Source organism: Mytilus edulis, chromosome 1 (genome assembly GCF_963676685.1).
Source record: "Mytilus edulis chromosome 1, xbMytEdul2.2, whole genome shotgun sequence".
NCBI lineage: Eukaryota > Metazoa > Mollusca > Bivalvia > Mytilida > Mytilidae > Mytilus > Mytilus edulis.
In genome coordinates, this window is record NC_092344.1 from 54,123,688 (window position 1) to 54,142,644 (window position 18,957).

Genomic DNA, 18,957 nt, shown 5'->3' on the forward strand with positions numbered 1-18,957 from the left:
AAATCAGAATGTGAATATATATGTTCAAACTCTTTTAGGTCATTTTTTAGTAGCAATAAACAAAAAAACTATGTTAATTGGACATGCTTTGATACTATATATGCCCTTGAATTTTTACTAGATAACATTTTTGTTCGCTTTGGGGATTCCATATATCGTCAGATTATCGGAATTCCAATGGGGACTAACTGTGCACCACTTATTGCGGACCTGTTTTTGTATTGTTATGAGTTACAATTTATGACAAAAATAAGCAAAGACCCATCGAAACAACATCTGATAAACAAATTTAATAATACTTTTAGATATTTGGATGATATTTTGGCTCTCAATAATGACGACTTCAGTATGTATATTAATGAAATTTATCCTGTTGAACTTACTTTAAATAAAGCTAATACTAACACTGACCACTGCCCTTTTCTCGATCTTGATATCTATATCACTAATGGAAAGCTGAATACTAAAATTTATGATAAAAGGGATGATTTTTCATTTCCTATCGTTAATTATCCGTTTTTAGATGGTGACGTTCCCTTGTCACGATTCGCTCGTGTATGTAACAATGTCTTAGATTTTAACGAGAGAAATTTATGTATTACTGAAAAATTATTACACCAGGGTTGAGATCTCACAAACATGTTTAACCCCGCCGCATTTTTGCGCCTGTCCCAAGTCAGGAGCCTCTGGCCTCGTTAGTCTTGTATTACTGTGAAAGTACTTTTATTCGTGGGGTACCAATTTTCGTGGTTTTCGTGGATGACTTTATCCACGAATTTAAGTGTCCAACGAAATAAAACAACCATTGTCCAAATCAAGACATGGGAAGATCCCATGTAGGTTCAACTACTGATATGATCTACAGAATATATTGAATAACCCCAAATCTGATAATACTCTAATAGCAGTCACAGAACTACAACTGCATGCAGGATTATACCCATTTAATCTTTAATAACCTAAACTGCACAACTTTTGATCTTTTAATTCTCATAAAAAATATTTTTTATCGACGAAAGCCAGATTTCCGGTATTAATATGCTAGTATGATAAAGTGTTCATTTTATATCCTCATAGTTCTCGTACATATGGGAAATAATAATTTCGTGCTGGGCTTGATTTTGATAAGAATTATTTGACAATTCAAGATACGTTTATAGCATTTGTTTATGTTACTGATTTCTTTAGGTGACATGTTTATGGCCTAATTTTAACGGTGTCTTCCCGATTGTCCCACTTTTTGAAATTACAGGTAAAAAGGTAGTGAAATTCTGTGGGACAATCGGGAAGATATTTGTGGGACAATTGGGAAGTTTAATTGCCATTTTAACACCCTTGATGGTCTTTAATCTTGGGTTAATTAGTGTTGTCACTACGATTTACACTTGTCAATGTTTACTTTGCAATTTTCTTCAATCCAGACTATTAGTATTTGTATTCTTCGTTCCGAAAGGCTTTAATTTTTCAAGTATTTTTTTTTTAGAAAACTAAAATCCACGAATTTAAAAACCCACGAACATGTAAATATTGCTCAAACCACGAAAATTGATACCCACGAATTAAAGTACTTTCACAGTATTTTAATTTTAGTTTCTTGTGTACAATTTGGAAATTAGTATGGCGTTCATTATCACTGAACTGGTATATATTTGTTTAGGGGCCAGCTGAAGGACGCCTCCGGGTGCGGGAATTTCTCGCTACATTGAAGACCTGTTGGTGACCCTCTGCTGTTGTTTTTTATTTGGTCGGGTTGTTGTCTCTTTGACACATTCCCCATTTCCATTCTCAATTTTATTTGTTGTTGTTGACAAATTGATTGGTAAGTTTTGTCTATGGTTTGAAATCAAACAAAAATGAGACATTTATGGCTTGGTATTAAAATTATAAAAAGCAAAGTAACCTTTGACATGCATTTACTATGTCTACTGTGTATCCTTGTGTTGTGTGTGACGTGCACGTGCGTCCCAGACAGGAGGCACTGCAGTTTGATTCTTGTGACCGGTGGCAGCATCGTACTTGCAATTCTGGTAAGTCTTTATAGTAATAATTGATTTAGGAGGAACGATGTTTACACATAAGGTAAACGAGGTTTGCACAAAACGTATAAGTTGTTTGCACATAATGTAAAAGGCATTTGCACATGACGTAATGAATGGTCACAGAGAGTATCAATTGTTTGGCAAAACGCATAGGAATAATACCATGATGTATTGTGTTTTTCACTGGAGATACATATGTATTAACACAACATAACGCCAAAAGACTATAATATCATTAGGTTTACATAGAACAAAGGTGTATCAAAACAAAACCTTTAGAACATTCGGCATAACAATCACTTTTGAGACAGAACGCAATTTTTAACTGACTTACGTAAAAGAAGAATAGACAGAACATAGATAAAATATGAGAGAATGTAAAGGTGGTTGATCATAAGTTTCGAAGTATTCACAGAATATATAGTAGTAAAAGCATGATGTAATGCCTATTGTACACAACAAACTTTAGCAATGACAAATCATACTACTGTTTGAACAAACAAAAAACTAATTTGACATAACACAGAGATGCCGTGTCATGAAATACAGACATTTGCACATAACATAACGAAAAAACGACAGGACGTAAAGACAAAGCGACAAAACACATTAAATATTTACACTATAAGACAGTTCCGGCGTTCCATAGGGTTCTCTGACAATTTTGGTCATGTTGACTTATTTGTAGATCTTACTTTGCTGAACATTATTGTTGTTTACAGTTTATCTCTATCTATAATAGTATTCAAGATAAGAACCAATTAGAGGCTCTCAAGAGCCTGTGTCGCTCACCTTGGTCTATGTGCATATTATCAATGGACACAGATAAATTCATGACAAAATGGTGTTTTTGTGATGGTGATGTGTTTGTAGATCTTTCTTTACTGAACATTCTTATTGCTACAATTATCTCTATCTATAATGAACTTGGCCCAGTAATCACAGTGGAAAATATTTCCTAAAAATTTACAAAAATTTACAAACATTTATGAAAATTGTGAAGAATTGACTATAAAGGGCAATAACTCCTTAAGGGGTCAATTGACAATTTTGGTCATGTTGACTTATTTGTAGATCTTATTTTGCTGAACCTTATTGCTGTTTACAGTTTATCTCTATCTATAATAATATTCAAGATAATAACCAAAAATTACTCATTCGGGGGCAGCAACCCTACAACAGGTTGTCTGATTTGTCTGAAAATTTCAAGGCAGATAGATCTTGACCTGATAAACAATTTTACCCAATCAGATTTGCTCTAAATGCTTTGGTTTCAGAGATATAAGCCAAAATCTACATTTCCCCTCTATATTCTATATTAAGCCATGGCAGCCATCTTGGTTGGTTGGACGGGTCACGGCACACATTTTTAAACAAGATACCCCAATAATGATTGTGGCCAAGTTTGGTTAAATTTGGCCCAGGAGTTTCAGAGAAGATTTTTGTAAAAGATAACAAAAATTTACGAAAAATTGGTCAAAATTGACTATAAAGGACAATAACTCCTTAAGGGGTCAACTGATAATTTTGGTCATGTTGACTTATTTGTAGATCTTACTTTGCTGAACATTATCGCTGTTTACAGTTTATCTCTTTCTATAAAAATATTCAAGATAATAACCAAAATCTGCCAAATTTCCTTTAAATTACTTATTTCGGGGCAGCAACCCAACAACCGGTTGTCCTATTCATTTGAAAGTTTCAAGGCTGATATATTTTCACTTGATGAACAATTTTACCCCAAGTCAGATTTGCTCTAAATGCTTTGGTTTCAGAGTTATAAGCCAAAATCTACATTTCACCCCTATGTTCTATTTTTAGCCATGGTGGTCATCTTGGTTGGTTGGCCGGGTCACGCCACACATTTTTTAAACTAGATACCCACAATAAGAATGTGGTCAAAAATCTAAAAAAATTTAAGTGGGACATTTAATTTACCAAGTATGATCTGATATCCAAAATCTAAGAATATGGTTATTTTCAGCATATAAATAAAACCACAAACTTTTTTTATTTTAGTTGAAATCAAACGAAGTTTAATTTTGAAACCTTCAAACCTGAATATGTACTTATTTGAAAACAGGGCTCAAAATAAAAACCTGATGCTCCGCAGGGTGCAGCTTTATGCGACCGCAGAGTTTGAACTCTGAACAGTTGGGGCAAGTATGGACACAACATTCAAGCTGGATTAAGCTCTAAATTTGGATTGTGATTAAATAGTTGACACAGCATAGGTTTCTGACACAGAATGAATGTGGTCTAATAAACTTAAAATTTGCTTTTTGACTTTGAGCAATTCACTTTGCTGTTGAATATTAATCCTCTCAAAAGAATGTTTGAAGAAATTTTCTTTTTATTTATGAAATCTAGATCTGAAATGAGAAAAATTGAACCCCTCCCCCCCCCTCAATTATTTTTTCACATCCCCCTTTCCTTTATTCCAAAACTGATCTCAATTCAAATTTCTAATGGAGTTTGCAACAATAACTACTCATTTAAATACATCATAAAATATTAAAATGTAAAAAAAAGTGCTTGTTATCACTGAATGGTAAAGATTGTTTTAATTTATCAGTTGGTAGTAAAAGTGAATATACATTGTATATTGTATAAAACAATGATTTAAGTTGATTCAACTACTATTCTGGACAAAGAAAGATAACTCCAATTGAAAATTTCTTGCTATTGCGCAATACTGTGCAATTGAAAATACTTGCTATTGCACAATACTGTGCAATTGAAGATTTCTTGCTATTGTGAAATACTGTGCAATTGAAAATTTCTTGCTATTGCACAATACTGTGCGGTTGAAGATTTCTTGCTATTGCTGAATACTGTGCAATTGAAAAATTCTTGCTATTGCACAAGACTTAATATAATTATTTTGGATCCTGATTTGGACCAACTTGAAAACTGCGCCCATAATCAAAATCTAAGTACATGTTTAGATTCAGCATATCAAAGAAGCCCAAGAATTCAATTTTTGTTAAAATCAAACTTAGTTTAATTTTGGACCCTTTGGACTTTAATGTAGACCAATTTGAAAACGGGACCAAAAATTAAGAATCAACATACACAGTTAGATTCGGCATATCAAAGAACCCCAATTATTCAATTTGATGAAATCAAACAAAGTTTAATTTTGGACCCTTTGGGGCCCTTATTCCTAAACTGTTGGGACCAAAACTCCTAAAATCAATCCCAACCTTCCTTTTATGGTCATAAACCTTGTGTTTAAATTTCATAGATTTCTATTTACTTATACTAAAGTTATGGTGCGAAAACCAAGAAAAATGCTTATTTGGGCCCCTTTTTGGCCCCTTATTCCTAAACTGTTGGGATCTTAACTCCTAAAATCAATCCCAACCTTCCTTTTGTGTTCATAAACCTTGTGTTTAAATTTCATTGATTTCTATTTACTTATACTAAAGTAATTGTGCGAAAACCAAGAATAATGCTTATTTGGTCCCTTTTTTGTCCCTTAAAACCAAGAAAAATGCTTATTTGGGCCCCTTTTTGACCCCTAATTCCTAACCTGTTGGGATCTCAACTTCCAAAATCAATCCCAGCCTTCCTTTTGTGTTCATAAACCTTGTGTTTAAATTTCATTGATTTCTATTTACTTATACTAAAGTAATTGTGCGAAAACCAAGAATAATGCTTATTTGGTCCCTTTTTTTGGGCCCTTATTCCTAAACAGTTGGAACCAAAACTCCCAAAATCAATCCCAACCTTTGTTTTGTGGTAATAAATCTTGTGTTAAAATTTCATAGATTTCTATTTATTTTAACTAAAGTTAGTGCAAAAACCAAGAAAATGCTTACTTGGGCCCTTTTTGGCCCCTAATTCCCAAAATGTTGGTACCAAAACTTCCAAAATCTATCCCAACCTTCCTTTTGTGGTCACAAACCTTGTGTTAAAATTTCATAGATTTCTATTCACTTTTACTAAAGTTAGAGTGCGAAAACTAAAAGTATTCAGACGACGACGACAACGCAGACGATGCAGACGAGGACGCCAACGTGATACCAATATACGACCAGAAAATTTTCAATTTTTGCAGTCGTATAAAAATCATATCTTCACATTTAATCCATTGGATGTAATTATTATTATTATAGATTATTACATGTCATTTTCCATATTGGCCCTAGATTCCCATATTAAGCCAGAGGGCTTTAGCGGGAGGGCTTGATATGGGTTGTGGGCGGAAAATGACATGTAATAATCTATTTATCACATATTTTCAAGCAAGAGAAAAAAGATACACGGTGTAGTACGTTGACGGTTGCTATTCGGAAAAAAAACGCGTCCACTGTTGCTATCCGAAACTTTTACGGTTGCTATCCGAAAAAACCCACGAGTAAACATGGTAAGTGTTTGAATTTCATCAATATTATGTATTAAAAAAACTTTGATCTTGTATGATATCGTCTTCACGGAATATAAGACATATTTGTCTAACGATTTCAGTTCAGTTTGATATTTTATATGAATTACTTTTCCAAATAATAAATAAAACAATCTAGATATTCAATTGGGAACGTAGGAGTGAACGAATTTATCGTCTAATTATTGCCATTATTGTCAAAAAACGGTAACATACTCATGATTTATAGTTAGTTTAGTGCAAAAAACACATTTTCAACACATGAAATATACATTTTTCCTATTCAATTTACGTTTACACAAGTTTTTCGACAAAATGCTAGACTACGGTTACTATTGGACAAAGGCACCGGTTGCTGATTTCTATTTGACAACTATTACAACGAGCATTTAGTAAAACAAATGCTAAATAACCTGAGATCAAATGCAATATCTTAACGCATTTTCTTTTCTATAAATAGTATGTATGGGGCGCCTGAGCGTTACTATGTATCTATATTCCAGTACTCCTTTTAACATACTTTTATTATAGGTGTAATTTTTTTTAAATATTTCTGCAAAACATACATTGCTTAATTTCCTTCGTGTGTTTCCTGGTATCTAGTGAAATGAGTCAACCGGTTATGTATTACAACGGAAAATAACCAATAGTTCATTCGAAGTGGCTACAGTTACGTTGAACAATAATTGCCGGAATGCAAGATCGGATTGGGACTTGATTAATTATGAACGTTACACTAATATTTGAGTAAGCGTAGACTCAGATATTATTGTTACGTTCGTAATAAACCAGGTCACAAATCGATCTTTTATTCCGCCAATTAGTGTTCAATGTAACAGTATTTTTAATTATAGTTAAGTTATCAAATGTAGCTTAGTTCATTTTGTATTGATATTACCGACTTTTGAATCCGGACAATATTTTTTTTCGACAACGTTTATTTACTTTGCTGATATGAAATTCTTGTCCCGAGAGCACCGAGTGAAATTTAGATTTTTACTTCTTTAAGTTGTTGTTAATTGAATGGGTAGAATAATACCGTCATATATCAGCCAAGAAGGTATCCTGTCGAAAGAAAACACTTGTACCGGATTCAAAAGTCGGTAATGTGAACATGAAATATTAAAGCTATATTTTGCAGTGCTAACATATATTCGAGTGACAAACGTGGAATATGTGAAGATACAATTTCTGATACTTTTTTTATTCGTTAAACTTGTTTTCGTTTTATAGAAAAGGTCTATAAAATAAAGGTTAAACAGTAAAATTCAGTCATAAAGGTAACATAAAATGATTTTTCCACAATTTCTACACGAAATCATTGTTTTTTTTCTTTCTTATATTCTCAAATTTCACCTTTTTATCATATTGTGAAATGCTTATAGTTTTATTTTCTGCATGTACTCAATATTCATATATAAATAATTTACAGGAGTTAAGTAAAGACATGTCCTACTTTGGCTTCAAGTTAATTACACACAGCCCTGAAAGTCATCATAATGAGTCTCAGACTATCTCAGGTCAGGTACTTGATGACTCTTTCTCAGATCCAGTTCCTCTCGATGAAGAAACCATAATACCTGAAACTCAGCTCACTCTGGTTGAATCCATCACAAGTGATGAAGAAATCATACCTGAAACTCCACAACCGAGCCCATCAATCAAGACCCAACTGGCCCAAGACCTGCTTGGTACAGTTGAAGTAACAATAGACAACAACAACAATAACCCTGCCTCAAAATCATATGTATGTGATATTTGTGATAAAACATTTGATAGGTGTACCAGTTTGAGGCGACATGTTGTGGGTCACACCGGTAATGGTCACGAGTGTCACATTTGTTCAAAGTCGTTTTACTCTAGGTATGATCTTACAAACCATGTCATGTCACATGGCAGTGAGAAAAAATTTGTCTGCACTGAATGTAACAAGACTTACAAGACTAGAGGAGGCCTGAACTCTCACAAAAAAGAACACCAAGGAAACTTTAAATATTTTTGTGACCAGTGCGGCAAAGGGTTTACCTACAAGAACAATTTTGAAGGGCATAAGGCCTCACACGAAAAAACAAAACCCTTTGGGTGTCCTGCGTGTGGCAATACATACAGATATAAATCTAGTCTAGCACGGCATGTGTGTTCGGCTAAAAGAGTTGATAAATTGTCTTGCGACGAATGTGGCAAGAAATTCAAATCAAAACGATATTTAGCTGACCATACAGCTGCTCACGCAAACCCTGAAAGGTACCAATGTGCCGGTTGTGGCAAGACATACAAATACCGGCCATCTTTATACAAACACAAAAAAGTTACAGGGCACGCCTAATTGTAATGTCTAACACATTTGTGTTGAATTTGAAGTATTTTCTTATAATAACATTAATCAAAAGAGATTCAGTATTACGATTTACTATGTTTTTTGTTTAGGTACAAGAGAATATGTGCTTTGTTTTTTTATGTGTTTATTGTTTTGTTTTATTTCATCTTACAAGGACAATTCATATTCGCCAAAAATTATGTATCAACCATTCGATTCATAGACGGATTGGTGCAGATATGTGTTTCAATGCTTTTAATTAGACTGCAGGTTATTGTCATCAAATTCAAAATTGATGGCTTAATAGTATGAAGTTTGGGTAAATAAAATTTGTCAATATTGTTATCAATGTATTTATTTAGTAACTTAGGACTATGTATACTAGTTTATATTTTAGTTTAGTTCAATCTCAAATGAAAAAAATACCCCCCCCCCCCCCCTTCCCCCGCATTTTCACATTCTCATACAGTGATGTTCTTTCCCGCATCCGTCCCTTGTCTTCTCTCTTGATATTGAGTCCAAAACGTACTAGGTAATGTTCAAAGATGAATCTTCAGTCCTGCAGTTCAATTCCAAGCCGAGTTGTTGGTAACACCTTTGATTCATCACACTTGTGATGCTGTCGTATTGGAAGACAACCTCTTGAAACAGCATTTGGTTTCGAAACATCAGACCGCTTTGACTTTCTCTGTTTTTTGTTAAGCCGGGAGGGCGAATCAAATGTGTGGTTTCTGCAAAATATATGTAAATATTACCAAGTAATTTAGAACATTGAACACATGTTGAATGTGTCTCATCATCAACTATTTCATATTTTGGAATATGAACCCAAACTTTATAAGAACCATTTTAAAGCAACTTTAAAGTAGTCATGTTTGATTCGACGACAACAAAGTCGATAGAGCTTTGTGACACTAGTAATTGGGCTATTTTATTTAACATATTAATCAAAATTGATACCGGTTGGTTATATTATTGTGTTACACACGCCCGTATTTAAACATGATACACGAATACTATTTCAATCCATAAATGCCAGGTTTCCGAGATTTTTGGGAAATGTTCACAGGCATACGAAGGACCACAACCGCTGAGTGTTAAAATCGAGATGAGGTTGTTCTTTTTGCAATAGGTCATGGATCTGCACTGACATGCGGAGTGACAGACACAGTCACTTCTAAATATTCATTAGGGTTAAGAATGTATAAAAGTGGTGTTATTCTTCGTACTTTTTAAACATACCTTGGATATATTTGAGGAATCTGGTGATTACATTCTGTATATGTAGCTACGCATATTTCTGTTTTATCGGTCACTGGAAGAAGACTGTGTTGTGGATACACCGGCCTTCTTGATGTGTTTATATTAAATGCCCTGAAAAGTGCGGGAAAATAAAATAAATTTCAAAATATATAAAAGCTACTTTTATAAGTTAACTAAACAAGAGATGGACATATAAAAATCGATTGTTCAGAACATGTATATATGGATATTAAAGATTTTGAAATGTTAGGTGTTTCATCTATGTACTGTATGTAGTATTTAAAAATTTAGCATCTGATAGTTATTTTTTACAGATGTACATCATGAATTCAAGGCAGCCATATATGTACATATTATATCTATTGAACACCTCGAAATTCCTGTTTTCATCTTGCAATTCGCTGACACGTCTTCAACAATGAGCAAATAAGGTACCAGGCTTATAATTTATATTACGTCAGATGCGCGTTTCTTCTATAAAAGACTCATCAGTGACGCTCGAATCAAAATAATTGAAAGGCCAAATAAAGTAGAAAATTGAAGACCATTAATGACAAATAGTGTTTTTCTAGCTTGTGTTTAATCTGACATTTAGTTTTCCACATTAACAAGGTGTCTGTTTAAATAAGGATATCTGATATATAAAGACAGGACGAAGGTATTACGGTATAGTTATTTATGTAAACAAATATAGAAAACAAGTCACATTGTATACCTTTCAGATGGATCACATCGAAAATGCTGCATCTCTGTAACATTTGCCATAAGTCGTGGAATACTAATGGCCTTTGGGCATCCTAATTTCGTTGGTTCTAACTCACTAAGTTCTCCGAAAAACGTCTCATTCACAAGTGATGATAATGCTCTTTGGTTATACGATCCAGATTTGACTATATCGTACAACTGAATTGATGTATCTATGCGCTGCAAAAATCCTTCGTACATGATTTTTGGGAATCCTTTTACATACATTCCTGGTGGTGGAAAAATTCCAAAATCAACGTCTTTCAACAAAAATGCCTTGAGTTGAAGCTTCCGTTGAATACGATCTTCAGCAGAAAACCCGGCAGAATCAAATTAGTTTTTCGTTAAAAATGAATAAATCAGTGCAAACGATAACGGGTATTTGGCATGTGTGATCTAATTTATTCATCTCGCTTTCAAAGACGAGACCTATTTTCCTTGTTAGGGGTAGACAGTATTCGTTGATAATATCTATAGTATTCCGTAAGACCAGTTTTATTATATATATACACAAATTACCTGCGCCTGTTGACGTTTCTTTGGGCCGCTCCATCCTAAATTGCCATTTTATTTCGAATAGCAACCGTAAAAGTTTCGGATAGCAACAGCGGACGCGTTTTTTTTCGAATAGCAACCGTCAACGTACTACACCGTGAGATAGCATATACCAAATTATGTTTGATATTTTCAAAAAAAAATCAAAAAAAACATTTAATGAAAAAAAATTAAAAAATGTATCACAGTGAGTTAACAAAGTTCGTATCACAGTGAGTAAACAAAGTTTTGTGAAAAGTTTAGCAAATGATTAATAATAAATATATATTAATTTTCAGAATTGTAAATATCAAACGACTTAAAGTGTTACATTTCACGCAGATAACTAATGCTGAGGAAGAATACACCATATTGCTACTATGAAATATGGAAATATGTTCCGCTTGAACTTTCGTTGTCAACACCAATCACTTTGTCATATATTTTATAAATTCTTTATGACATCAAAATTTTACGGGAACTTTTGTGATTTCCACTGTTGAATTTTACATTTTTTTCTACTACAGCAGACTCGTATTTTTCTAAATTTCTTTTCATTGTGTTTTCATTTTTCATATGAATTTACATGCATCGTCATTTAATCTGTGAGAAACCTCTCCTGATCGTCTAGCTGCTTTGGATGACAACTTGTTTACAACTATTTTTTTATTGACAGGTTAACGGAAGTAAAACTCGGGAGCCTGATATGGATTTCGAGGGCTGATATCGATATTGGCCCCAAGGGCTAATAACCAACCTTGACTTCTGGCTATTATTGGCCATGCAAAAACGTACATATCAGTACAAAATATGTGATAATTATAGAATATAAACTAATCTAAGAATTCAATTAGAGAAAAATATTCAACGAGTGACTGAACAAAACATTAATGCACGAATGTGCTAGCGCATGAGTTGATTATCAGTGTTGTTCAGTCACAAGTGGAATATTTTACGATATTTGAATTCTTTAATTAGTTATTCTTTTTATTACATTGGCAAATGACTTTTTTTAAAGAAATTAATGTAAAACATGTAAGGAACTATATTTTTTTTTTACGCATTCACAATTTATTTTGATCCACCGTTATCGACGTCTTGACAACGCCTATTGTTGTATGACGTCAGAGAGTGAAATAACAACATTTATTTCACATGTGACATTATCTGTTTTTATTTAACTGGGAAATCAATGTAATTCATTGCAACCAATGTAATAATCATATTTATACTTTTCTTAAGCACAAGAATTTTTTACTAGTTGTTTAAAATGGCTTTAGGCTAGCTTTCAGTATCTGCAAGTAATCTGTTCCTTGTGCCTGTTGTGTTTTTGTTACGGTTTTTATATGCTTTGAATGGATCTTATCAGTTTATATTAATAAGAAGATAGCCCTCTTCAAATGATATTTATAGTTTGTTCTTATGCTGTGTTGTTATACAATCATTCCAAGTTAAGGGGAGGAATTAGCACCAGCAAACATGTTAAATTCCACCACATTCTGTATGTGCTTGTCACAAGCCTGTAAATCAATAATTGCTGGTTGCTGTATATCATATTTGTTATTGTTTTGTACAAAAATCAGCCTGTTACTTTTCTCATTTAAATTTTATTATATATTTGTTTTATTTAGCCTTTTATGGTTTACTATGTGGCATTGGTTTTTCTGAGAATGCCATACAGTGATTTAAAATAATTAATGTTACCTTCTATGTAATTTGATCTCTGATGGATAATTGTCTCATTCACAACCATACCACATCTTCCTATTTTTTTCTTATATAAGTCTACAATAACAGTGGATCCATCACTACTATGACAGTCATCTTTCAACCCTTGCTCTTAGATAGTTTACCATGTGTTCTGGTCTATGATCTTTCTTGATATTCTTCTGTTTACTTCTTGTTTTATGTTTTTTTCTTTTCTTAGGTATATAATATTCCTAAAAAAGCAAAATGTAATAATTAAGTGAACAAATAATAATAAAAAAACAAGAGTTCATACGCTGAAATCTAGCCTTCTTTACTAATCATTGATATTATGTTGATAGTCATAAATATAAAACTGTATTTATACAACTGTCACATAAACTTAACATTAACCAAGAAAACTAAACATTGACCAATGAACCATGAAAATGAGGTCAAGGTCAGATGAACCATGCTAGGGAGACATGTACAGCTAACAATTCTTCCATACAACACATACAGTTGACCTATTGGTTGGTTATAGTTTGAAAAAAACAGACCAAAACACAAAAATTTAACACTGAGCAATGAACCATGAAAATGAGGTCAAGGTCAAATAAAACCTGATAAACTGACAAATAGATCATATTTCCATACACTAAATATAGTTGATTTATTGCATACAGTATTAAAAAAAAAGACCAAAACTCAAAAATTAACTATAACCACTGAACCATGAAAATGAGGCCAAGGTCAGATGACACCTGCCAGTTGGACATGTACACTTACAGTCCTTCGAATTCAATACACCAAATATACTAATGGTATCTGAGATATGGACTTAACCACCAAAACTTTACTTGTTCACTGATCCATGAAATGAGGTCGAGGTCAAGTGAATTCTGTCTGACGCACATACCAAATATAGTTGTTACATGAAAGGTAAATTTTCCTTTGATCTTCTAGTGAGTTAATTTGGTTATTTTTAGAGGAGTGCTTTAACTGAATGATTTTTGTCAAGCCTTCGACTTAAGTCGAAAAAGCGGGACTAAGCGATCCTACATTCCGTCGTCGTCGGCATCGGCGGCGGCGGCGTCCACAAATATTCACTCTGTGGTTAAAGTTTTTGAAATTTTAATAACTTTCTTAAACTATACTGAATTTCTACCAAACTTGGACAGAAGCTTGTTTATGATCATTAGAAAGTATCCAGAAGTAAATTTTGTAAAAATAAAATTCCATTTTTTCCGTATTTTACTTATAAATGAGGGGGGGCAAGGGGTTTAGCTGTTATGCTGTTATGGGGCATTTTAATTCTTTGTTATCTGTTATTCTGAAAATATATTTGCTGTTAGCTGTTATTGTCTTATTCATTGTTAGCTGTTATTGGGCTTTTAGTTTTTTTGTTATCTGTTATTGTGATAATGTTTTTGCTGTTAACTGTTATTGAAAATTGGAATGTTAGCATTTTTTTGACAGCCAAAATCGGTAGAAGTTGATGATCATTAGATATTGTAGTCTACCACTACTAATATGTTGGTCCCGTATTCGGAGAAGGATTCCATTAACATAATTATACCCATCACAGAAGTGAGGTCCAGGACAATTTCAGTATACACATGTATCTTATGATTATCCTTTGTAATTAATTCCATTTTTTTTTGGAACATTTATTTAGAATTATCTTTTTTTTTGTATGAGGAGTAATGTTCCTTGTTTCCCGTACGAACATATTAAATAAGAACAATTCTTAATATGACAAAAAGGAATATCTAGCAAGGATCTCAATTAAGGACGAGGTCCTTACAACCAATTAACCTTTTATACTATATGGTACATAGACTCAGCTCTTTTTAAAGCAGAACCAAATACATTGTACAATGAAAGTTCCCACCATGTTCTTGATTCCGACGCTGCACATAACTTCAAGCCATTGTTCCCCTATTAAGCTACTATGTATTCTACTAACTAGTAGACTTGGTACAATCAAAAACCTGATAAAAAATGTTCAAATAAGGCCTTTAGAAATAGTGGAATAAATTACTTTTGGAGTGTCAAAATTGGTTCGAGGTCATGCTTTAAATATAATTGGTGCTTTTGATTTTTCTACCCTATATACAACTTTGCCTCATAGTCTTATTCAGAAAAATTCACACACCTCATTAAATGGGCATTTAAAAAAGTCAGAATGCCAATATAAATATTCAAACTCTTTTAGGTCATATTTTAGTAGCAACAAGCACAAGAACTATGTCAATTGGACCTACTTTGATACCATAACTGCCCTTGAATTCTTAAAAGATATCATTTTTGTTTGTTTGACATATTTCTCATTTCCATTCTCAATTTAATTACAGACTAGTTAAATTACAAGCATGTGTGAGTTTCCATAACTGTACAACAATAAATGCTGAAAAAGTATTCTATAACAAATAAACAGCTACGCGATGAGCGCATGATACGCCCATCGCCTTTTTGAAATATTCGATTACTTCTCAATGTCATATCAGATATTTATCAAAATCAAAAGGGAGCTTCAGTCAATATATATCATGTATATAAACAATACATCAAAGTTTCATGAGAACTGCTGAAAAAATTTTTGAGTTATTGTCTGAAAACTGGAAAATACATTCTTTTTTAATGAAACCCCTTAACTGAATAACATAAAATCGAAAATTAATAAAAATCGAAAGGGCCCTTGTAACAATAGATATAAACAATTCAGCAAAGTTTCATGAGACCTGCTGACAACGTTCTTGTGTTTATGTCAGAAAACTAAAAAATCCCCCCCTTTTTAATTAATAAAACCCCTTAACTTGGAAACATAAAATTTAAAATTTATAAAAAATGAAAGGGAGCTCATGTCAATAGATATAAACAATTCACCAAAATTCCTTGCAAATTTGTGAAAGGATTTTTGCGATAATTATTATCAGAAAACTGAAGAAAAAAACCCCACCATTTTTATTGAATAAAACCCCATTACTCAGAAACTTAAAATCTAAATTTTATCAAAAAAAAAAACCGATAGAGAGCTGGCGTCAATAGATATAAACAATTTCCCAAAGTCTTATGTAAATTGGTTAAAGAGTGTTTGAGTTAATGTCCGACATGTTGACAACGGACGGACAAGAATATACCAAATATTTCTCTAATTTAACTCTTAAAGCCATGTTATTAGAAAATGGAAGTCATTTCAAAGGATTATACCCGTAATAAGAAATACTGGATTTGTCAAGGACCTGAATAATTTTAATATTTCATTTACTGTTATCTGTTTTTGTCCATTTTAATTCCTTGTTATCTGTTATAAGCCAAATCAATTTGCTGTTTTGCTGTTATTGGGACCCCCCTTGCCCCCCCCCCCCCCCCCCCCCCCCCCCATAAATGGACTTAGTTTTTCTGCGAGGAAACATTACATTCACTCTGTGGTTAAAGTTTTTAAAATTTTAATAACTTTCATAAACTATCCTTGATTTGTACCAAACTTGGACAGAAGCTTGTTTCTGATCATAAGATATTATTCAGAAGTAAATTTTGTAAAAAAAAAAATCACTTTTTCCGTATTTTACTTATAAATGGACTTAGTTTTTCTTTCAGTTAACATTACATACAGTCTGCAGTTAAAGTTTATAAAACATTTATTAGATTCATAAACTATCCTGGATTTTTTACCAAACTTGGAAGCTTCTTTCAATCAAAAGACAGTATCGAGAGGGAAATTTTTATTGATGTTTTTCCTCATTTTTGTTGAGTCTGCGATTAACAGCAAAAGTAGGCGAGCCACTGGGTTCCGTGGAACCCTTACAAATTTTTTAGTTATTTCACTCTACAATCCCACTGTTGAAGATTCTCGTTTAAATAGCAAAGAATGGGAGGAGCTCAAACCAGTGCATTAACTTCCATCTCAAAAGTTGTTAATGCACAGTCTAGCTCCGCGCCTCCTTTGGATAGTAAGGGGGCAACCTTTTAACTTCAAGGTTTAATGTCTGAGTCGGAAATTTGTTTTACGAGCAAAGCGCTATCAATCTTATTTTGTTTTCCAATTGCTATCAACCAATTTTTTTTTTAAATATTTAAAACTTTAAGATAGAGGGAAAATTTGGATTCAGAATTTTTATCTTTTTTTGTTATCAAATTGGGGATAAGAATATCTTTTTAGAAAAAAAAGCCCACACTCTCCCTCCTTCTTATAGTTAAAATGACATTCCCTCAATGAAAGATTTACACAAAATAAAATAGAAATGACTATACATTTTCCTACAGACTACACAAAAAATGTTTTGCTTGAATACATGTTTTATCATATCGAAATTAATAATAGTCTAAAATAAATTATCCCCGGCTTCGTATATTTCTATGATTTTGATTGGTTAACGCACGTCGTTACAAAACCCATAGCCCCCCGAGTGTTGCTAACCCATATCCCCGGACATTGCTACCCATTACATCGTGGGAAATTCACGCACGTTTTCCTTAGTTCCATGGTTGTTCCTTATGAAATATCGAAATTCTGTAGATTATCCATGATGTCTGTATAACTAACGATTTTATCTTATTATGTCGATTATTTGCACTCATTTTAGTAAATGCATCACTATTCTTCCACATTGTCAATGAATGGGACTACTGACCTAGCTTTGCAAATGACCCCCGTTGATGTCACGACATCTATGATGTAACAATAATATAATAATAATAATAATAATAAATTCTTTATTTAAAGAGGGTCAACTCAATAATGCATGCATACAGTTAACATTCATACATTCATATATTAAATATATATTACTAGTATATACACAATTCAATAATTGAAATTTACAAAGGGTAATAAATGACAATATTTGATATAGTTTTGTTAGAGGAAAACAAATTATTTGACTTTCATATAATTTTCAAGAAAATGATTTTTATGTTTCTTGAATAATTCCACATTAGGACATTTTTTTATTTCGAGTGGTAAATTATTCCATACTTTGGTTGCAGAATATTAATGAAAAGATTTTTTATAAAAATTTGTATTTGGTCTTGGAACAAAAAGATCATTATTAGAGACAGATCGTAAGTTGTAGCGTTGCACATCATCAATATTTAGTATTGCTAAGTAATCAGGTGTTAGCCCATTTACAATTTTATACATTAGAATTGGTTGTTGGTATTTTATTCTTTTGGTAAAAGATAGCAATTTTAAAGAAGAAAACATGAAATTAGATGGAATAGAAATATCGCATTCCAGTATAATTCTTGCTACTCTTTTTTGAAGTTTTATGATTCTATCTGAATCTTTTTGTAATAAATTTCCCCAAACTGAACTACAATAGTCTATATATGGTAGCATATATGCATTATAAAATAGTTGCCTTGTGTGTATTGGCAAATATACTTTAATTTTATATAAAAGTGATACTTTAGATGAGATAATTTTACATATACGATCAACATGATCTTCCCAGCTTAAATTTTCATCAATGTCTATTCCAAGTAATTTGAAAGAATAAACATTCTCAATACATGTTTCGTTGACGGTAATACATAATTCTGATAGTTGTTTAAGTTTTTGTTTTGAACCCAATTTCATACACTTAGTTTTTTGTGCATTGATTTTCATACTGTTATTGTTACACCAAGATTGTATAGCATTTAAATCATTTTGCAATATGCTGTTTATTTTTTCAATGTTTTTATAATGAAAATGCAATGTTGAATCATCAGCATATAAATCCATATTGGATTGTTTAACATGAAGTGGTAAATCATTTATATATATTAAAAATAACAGCGGACCTAAAATAGAACCTTGAGGCACTCCATACTTTACAAACGATTTATCAGATTTAATGTTAGCGTATTGGACTTCTTCTTGTCTGTCAGACAAATATGATATTATCCAATCTATTATATGTTTTCCGATATGATAAAATTTTAATTTTTCTAAAAGTATGGCATGGTTAATAAGGTCAAAAGCCTTACTGAAATCT

The 18,957-nt window shown here is 32.5% G+C and overlaps 2 protein-coding genes across 3 annotated transcripts in view; both read right to left on the reverse strand.

Annotated features, from left to right (window-relative positions):
* LOC139513994 (DNA ligase 1-like) overlaps positions 1-18,957 on the reverse strand; it is a 59,341-nt gene that overhangs the window by 17,046 nt on the left and 23,338 nt on the right. For both annotated transcript variants that reach the window (XM_071302859.1, XM_071302860.1), the window contains one exon: positions 13,141-13,227. In XM_071302859.1, the coding sequence (XP_071158960.1) occupies positions 13,141-13,227 (87 nt within the window). The remainder of the gene's footprint in view (positions 1-13,140; positions 13,228-18,957) is intronic.
* On the reverse strand, positions 9,196-11,070 carry LOC139514020 (uncharacterized). The gene is made up of 3 exons (XM_071302861.1): positions 10,725-11,070; positions 9,989-10,120; positions 9,196-9,477 (listed from the first exon to the last, which is right to left on the reverse strand). Exons 1-3 carry the CDS (start codon positions 10,979-10,981, stop codon positions 9,300-9,302), a joined length of 567 nt encoding a protein of 188 aa, XP_071158962.1. The 5' UTR covers positions 10,982-11,070; the 3' UTR covers positions 9,196-9,299.